The 7,741-nt window shown below is 43.1% G+C and overlaps 1 protein-coding gene across 1 annotated transcript; it reads left to right on the top strand.

Moving 5' to 3' along the window:
- Positions 1 to 461: 461 nt before the first annotated feature.
- ube2v1 (ubiquitin-conjugating enzyme E2 variant 1) lies at positions 462 to 7,481 on the top strand. Its single transcript, NM_001205110.1, is given in 4 exon segments — positions 462 to 490; positions 3,553 to 3,701; positions 4,453 to 4,578; positions 6,450 to 7,481. Coding segments are annotated over 4 exon segments (444 nt in total). The 5' UTR covers positions 462 to 468; the 3' UTR covers positions 6,597 to 7,481.
- The last annotated feature ends 260 nt before the right edge of the window (positions 7,482 to 7,741 follow it).

Here is a 7,741-nt window from a genome sequence, read left to right as displayed (position 1 = left end):
CTTAAAAGATTTAGATGCACTATTGTAAAGTGGTTGTTCCACTGGATATCATAAGGTGAATGCACCAATTTGTAAGTCGCTCTGGATAAGAGCGTCTGCTAAATGACTTAAATGTAAATGTAAATATCCACATTACTAAATTGGCTTTCAGACCATGGTGATGTCATCAGGCTTTAAGACAATTGTGATGTCATCTGCCATTTATGGTCGTTTTTAGTGGTAATGTGAATTTAGTTTTATTTTGACAGTCGACTCCACACAAAAATAATGCTCAAACAGTGGTGTATTCATTCCGCCAAACAGCTGCACAACGAGAGTTTCTATTGGACAAATTCAGGTAGGTCCCGCCACGTTTCGTTCCGTTTAAGAAACGTTTTGCAACAGAATCGGCGGACTGAATTACACCCCAGAACACTTGTTTGCACTGACGCACTTAAACGTGCGCGTCCCCGCTATTCAACGATAAAAATGGCGGCCGCCGCCGGATCAGGTAAAGTAATTCCCCGTTCACACATTTGTGATATTCAATTGATAAGCTTGTGTTTTACGTTTAATATAATAGTGGTCTATTTGACCTTCCAATGTGAGCCATTCATCTCAAAGACTCCACATTTCCCCAGACAACATGTTTATTAATGTTAGAATAATGTGGGTGTTAGCTCAGCCTGTATTGCGCGCTAACTGACGTTAGTTTAGGTGGCTCTTCGGGTATATTTCTGCTTTCGCCCAACTCATGTGCTTTTAAAACATGACTTGATTCTGTCTTAAACGATGTTATCGTCATAATTGACTCTTGGTGAATTTATTGTGGTTGTTTAGCCATCTGCGCATTTAGCTAACTGCAGCGTCATGTTTCTGCAGAGCTAACGTTAGCTAGCTAGCTAACGACACTAGCGGGTAACCGTTACTAGCTGAACCGACACAATTTGCAAAGCGAGTTTGACAGAAACATAATTAGTTAACTAGCATACATGTTTAGAATAACTAAGCTAACTAACTATATAGCTGGAATCTTTCAGAATACATTTATCCAACATCCTATCAGCGGTTAGTTGAGTGAAATGTTCATTTTAATCAGCATTGAGTATTGAACTATTTTGGATACGTTGATGCTAGCTAATGTTATTTACCTAGCTAGTTTTGTCAACTACTCATTAACCTTGGTACACACCAGGGGCTATTCATTACGCTAATAATGTTGCAAAGCGTTTCTTAAACGGAAACCGAGATGCCTACCTGAATTTGACTCATATAAACTCGTTTTAGTGACTAATGATTACACCCCAGTGGTACACACCCATAACTTGAGAAATGTATAGCTACAGGCAATTGCACGTGTCATATTGAGGTGCATGAATAGGTGATTAATAAGGGATAGCTAGTTAAAGGCCCAGTGCCGTCAACGTGATTTCCTGTATTTTATATTTCCACACGGAGGTTCGTATAATACTGTGAAAATGACTTTAATGCCCTATTAGTGTAAGACAGTGTTCACCAACCTTTTCTGAGTCAAAATCACTTTGTCAAAACGCAAGCAGATCTATAGCTTTAAGCATAAGCCTATGCAACATTAACATATGAAAATCAGCACTGTAGCAGTGGGGTTTAGGCCCTATACATTATCGCATATTGGCTTTGCTTGAATTGTCCTGCCAAAGCATTGTTCTTCTTTGAGGTAGGCTATATGATCGCACCGGTAATGGATCAGTTGTATTGCTTGAGGCACAGCTGAGTGACCATAAATGTTAAATCATTTGCTACTTTGATTTTACTGGGATGATAGTGCCTGCATCAGATGGTCAGTCTCAGAGGGAGAGGCAGCAGACTGAGGGTCCGCCTCAACTTCCCTCCGCTCTCCCTGTCCTCCTGACACTGACCAAAAAGGGGGCACCGTCTTAAAGCTGATGGCGAAACTCGTGCCCCACCGCATTGTTTCTTCCTCGTGAATAAATTCTAGTTTTCACTCCAATGACCAGAAAGTCAAATATATATATATATATATATCTCCTAAGCCTTTAATGCAAGCTAGCCCTATCGATACAATTTCCTACTCATTCATTGCCGCTGCAGTGCTGGTTGTAATGCGAGTGGCAGTAGGAAGAACGCATATTTTATGACATAAGTGTTGACGGTACTGAGTATAAACATGAACTCAATCATAAAAACAGCAGCTCTGTGCTGTATTAGTTGCTGTGCGCTCAAGGAAGATTTATTTTATGCCTGCTACGTTGGTTTACTTCAGACATGGTAATCTGAGCAATTTGATTGGCCAAGCAGTAGGCCAATAGGTGCATTTGTTTTGCTCTCCGGCCCGTCGGGAAGGCAGTTTGTACTTCAGACACCTCAAATAGTTCAAAATGTGAACATTTCGCCTACCCGGCACGCAGGCAGCTGAGTTGGGTGCACCTACTGCCAACAACACGAGAGAAATAAAAAAATATATTTATTATTGGGTTTTACTGAAATGTTTGATCAACTAGGAATTTCTTGGAGATTGACCAGTTGACACTGTGCTAGCTAGCTTGAAAGTTAGCTAGCACAGTGTCGCTCCCGCCTGCTCTGTACCAGAGTACTCCTTAGGACTAGCTGGCTAAGCTAGCACAACGTGTCCTTCATTCCAGCCTGCCGAACACCTGACATTGCCGATGTTAAAATTACTGCCGGGAAAAAGGTGCCTACAGGCGGGGGCAAAGGACACTACTGTTGTTTACTAGCTACCGTTGTCGCCCCCTTTCTCTACTGTGCGGTTTAACGGCGATTGGTATCCAATGTTATGGTGCATTACCTCCATTTACTGTACTGCTTCCTGCATGTGTACTGGAGTCATAGCTTAAAAATGAACCAATATAGGTATAAAGAGGGGTTCCTGCTAATGCAGGAATGCCCATATGCAGGAACGCCCCAAATTGCGGGCTGCAGTTGCAACCTTCTCCTCAGACCATACCAACAGTCCTAGCAAAATTCTTGCTTAAGAAGTTGTCCTTTGCTAAGAACCAATTTTTTTTTAAATTATTATTATTTTTTTAGCATTTTTAATTGAAAACATTTACAGTAAGGTACTTAATTGTTACCCAGAATTGATTTGATATTGAGATAATGTCTGCATTGGACCTTTAACATTACATAGATCCAACTATAATGTATTTGAGTAGCTGAGGGTTGTGGGTTTTAAATTCATCACTACCGAAATACATACTTAAATGTGTGCCTGAAATTGGATGAAAGGAATGCTTTATCAGTAGACCTGCCAAAACACTGATGTTAGGCAATAGGGCCAAATTGAAAGCTTATGGTAAGGAATGGAACAATGTAACGGAGTACTGGTCAACAATTTATAGACTTGAGTGGCTTCAATCTCCAAAGCATAAGTTTTTGACATTTTTATTAAAATGACTACTACTATGTTCAGTCTTGTGCCACAGTTGACTTTTTTTTAATATACGTAATTCAATAGAACCAATTGATTAAACATGGCACCCTTGTTTGTGTGCAGTAGCTACTAGGCACGTGTGGTTGAAAAATGTCTGCTTTCAACCTTTTCTGTTTAAAAAGGTGTCAAAGTACCCCGTAACTTCCGGCTGCTGGAGGAGCTGGAAGAGGGCCAGAAGGGCGTTGGAGACGGGACAGTGAGTTGGGGACTGGAGGACGATGAGGACATAATGCTGACTCGCTGGACAGGCATGATCATAGGGCCTCCCAGGGTAAGAAAAAAATAAATGCTAGCTAACGCCACACACACACCATAGGGCCTCCCAGGGTGGGAGGGTTCAAACACACACCAAACAACGCTACATAGAAATTCTTGCTTACTCCAGCCTGGTTTCCTTAATTCCTATCAAATTTTATTGGTCACATACACATATTTAGCGCATTGGAAGAGAGGAACTGTGTTTTTGTTCAACGAGCGAAATAACCTTGTTGTAAGACAGATCTATTTACCAAGGACAAGTGGATGTGCATAACAACTTTATTGAGAGTATGTTTGGTAGAAATACTATGTTCCCAAAAAATAAACTTGTTTTTATTTTTGAAGTGGCGGCAATGAGTTTGGCGCCACAGCTAAATGAATGCACACGACACAGCAGGCCAGCTCTTAACCATGCACATGTAGCTAGTTCTTGGGTAATGGCTAGCTTATGAAGTACGATGTGTTTTTGTTGATGTCGCTTGTGAGCATAAACATAGCATAATCACCTTTCACCCAGTAGAGGCAAAGCCCACACACCGTAAGTGGGACAGCAATGAAATGAAATGGAATAGGAACATTCTAATTCTATTGGGACGGCCAAACGGATATGCAGCAGCACAAACATAGGCCTACAACAAGCTTATTATCATAGAGCACCGCTGATGACAACCAAGACAGTTACCCACGACCATGCAGTCTTTATCTTGAGCTGAAACCTATTTCAAGACTTAAATCTTGCCTTTTTTCTGGCGTCTTTCTTCCAGACAATCTACGAGAACAGGATGTACAGTCTAAAGGTAGAATGTGGACCCAGATACCCAGAGTCTCCCCCTTTTGTCCGATTCGTGACCAAGATCAACCTGAATGGCGTACACAACTCAAATGGTGTGGTAAGTCCCAAGTCATACATTTCCTGTTTGGATTGGATCAATTACCTCAAATCAAAAGCAACCTTTGTATTTTAGTGTGTAGCCTGAAAGACTTCAGCCTACAGCTAGCGAAGCACATCTGATTCATTACCTACAGACGCAGGACTGTTTTTCCAGAACCAGATTTACCCTACTCCTGGACTAAAACAAACTTTAAACTGAACATGTTTTTAGTCCAGGAATCGGGATTGTTTGTATTGAGGGCACTTTTGTTTCAGCTAAAGTCACCAATCAGCCACTTTTTAAAATGAGCCAAACTTTGAAACACAATTTTCTAAAACGGAGGCTATGTCCTTTCCAAGTGATGTAAACTCAGCAAAAAAAGAACCGTCCTCTCACTGTCAACTGTGTTTATTTTCAGCAAACTTAACATGTGTAAATATTTGTATGAACATAACAAGATTCAACAATGGAGACATAAACTGAAGAAGTTCCACAGACATGTGACTAACAGAAATTGAATAATGTGGCCCTGAACAAAGGTGGGGGTCAAAATAAAAAAGTCAGTATCTGGTGTGGCCACCAGCTGCATTAAGTACTGCAGTGCATCTCCTCCTCGTGGACTGCACCAGATTTGCCAGTTCTTGCTGTGAGATGTTACCCCACTCCTACACCAAGGCACCTGCAAGTTCCCGGACATTTCTGGGGGGGGAATGGCCCTAGCCCTCATCCTCAGATCCAACAGGTCCCAAAACTGCTCAATGGGATTGAGATCCGGGCTCTTCACTGGCCATGGCAGAACACTGACATTCCTGTCTTGCAGTAAATCGCGCACAGAATGAGCAGTATTGCTGGGAGCATTGTCATGCTGGAGGGTCATGTCAGGATGAGCCTGCAGGAAGGGTACCACATGAGGGAGGAGGATGTCTTCCCTGTAACGCACAGCGTTGAGATTGCCTGCAATGACAACAAGCTCAGTCCGATGATGCTGTGACGCACCACCCCAGACCGTAACGGACCCTCCAAATCGATCCCGCTCCAGAGTACAGGCCTCGGTTAAACGCTCATTCGTTCGACGATAAACGTGAATCCGACCATCACCCCTGTTAAGACAACTGCGACTTGTCAGAGAAGAGCAAGTGTTTTGCCAGTCCTGTCTGGTCCAGCGACGGTGGGTTTGTGCCCATAGGTGACGTTGTTGCCGGTGATGTTTGGTGAGGACCTGCCTTACAACAGGCCTACAAGCCCTCAGTCCAACCTCTCAGCCTATTGAGGACAGTCTGAGTACTGATGGAGGGATTGTGCGTTCCTGGTGTAACTCGGGCAGTTGTTGCCATCCTGTACCTGTCCTGCAGGTGTGATGTTCGGATGTACGGATCCTGTGCAGATGTTACACGTGTTCTGCCACTGCGAGGACAATCAGCTGTCTGTCCTGTCTCCCTGTAGCACTGTCTTAGGTGTCTCACAGTACGGACATTGCAATTTATTGCCCTGGCCACATCTGCATGCCTCCTTGCAGCATGCCTAAGGCACGTTCATGCAGATGAGCAGGGACCCTGGGCATCTTTCTTTTGGTGTTTTTCAGAGTCAGTAGAAAGCCCTCTTTAGTGTCCTAAGTTTTCAGAACTGTGACCTTAATTGTCTACCGTCTGTAAGCTGTTAGTGTATTAACAACCGTTCCACAGGTGCATGTTCATTAATTGTTTATGGGTCATTGAACAAGCATGGGAAACAGTGTTTGAACCCTTTACAATGAAGATTTGTGACGTTATTTGGATTTTTACCAATTATCGTTGAAAGACAGGGTCCTGAAAAAGGGATGTTTCTTTTTTTGCTGAGTTTAGCTGTGTGTGTAAGTTTTGTCTCACATGTATGTAACCTCCCATTCTCAGGTGGACACACGGGCAGTGGCGGCACTGGCCAAGTGGCAGAACTCGTACAGCATCCGTGTGGTGCTGCAGGAGCTCCGGCGGCTCATGATGTGCAAAGAGAACATGAAGCTCCCCCAGCCACCCGAAGGCCAGCTATTCAGCAACTGAGTCCCCTGACCCTGACTAGCCCTGCTATCCCAACTCTCCTTCACTATCCCTCTATCCAACACACAAATAAATATACACATTCAATACATGCACACAATGATTCAACGATTCCTCACATGCACACAAATCCGCACATACAGCGTACATGTACCCCTCTTATTTTTCAGAGACTCTTGAAACCTCTGTTCTCACGTAAGCTCTTTTTGCCAGGCCCCTTCCCTTTTGTCCTAAGTCATGGCCACTTTGTCTCTCGAGACCTTCTCGTTGGACAGAGAGATGGTTGCACAGGTGGACTCCACCCATTCCCTACCCTGACACCCAATGCTCACCACTGTGCAGACCAGACATTGATACAAATTACTTCATCTTGTTTTTTTTATCTTTGTGTTCTACATCCAGATTGTAAAATAACATAAATGATCTTATTGAGTGTACCTATCTTATGTGTGTGCTGGGTTCTTCAACCAAGGATGATGGCATTTACTTTGTACTGTAGGTATAACAAGGGTGGAAATCAAGATGACTTGCTGCTCCGCAAAAGAAAAATAGACCTGTGCCCCCACTGCAATGTGGCCGATAAAATGTTCACTGTTCGGCTCTCAATTTTGCTGCAAGGATTCTGCTCCCCCAGTTGGACTTGTCAGGAGCAGTGGCTTGGGATCTACAGCATAGTCTTGCCAGTGTGTTTCAGAAAGCTAATAAATAAACATTACCCCCGCCCACCTTTAAAAAAAATTATGTTTTTTGATGTTTTTCAGGATAGCGTTGGTCTCAAACTGAGTAACCAGCTTTTTGATCCCGAATATGTGAATTTATCGGCCTTGGCACGTGTACGGTACATGGGATTGGGGGGGGGAATAAAGGTTCTCTTGATTTCTCTTAAAGTACATGGGGTTTGAAATGCTCATCTTTTGTGCTTTGCACCTTTTTTCAGGTTCACCACATTACTGTGGCCTCCTATGTGGAGAATGAGTTTTTGTTTTGTCTTTAGGGTTGACCTGTTTACTCAGAGGTCATCGCATACAGTGGGCTCACTGAATGCAACGTATGGCTTTAGTTGTTTATTTCATAATGGGTGTGAATCTGGGTGAAGGTGACCTGTGCATGGTTTTATTTGAATTAAACCTTGTTACTTTTGCATGTGT

The sequence above is a fragment of the Salmo salar genome, chromosome 12, assembly GCF_965601325.2.
Source record: "Salmo salar chromosome 12, fSalSal1, whole genome shotgun sequence".
Taxonomy (NCBI): Eukaryota; Metazoa; Chordata; class Actinopteri; order Salmoniformes; family Salmonidae; genus Salmo; species Salmo salar.
This window is presented reverse-complemented; position numbering and strand designations above follow the sequence as displayed.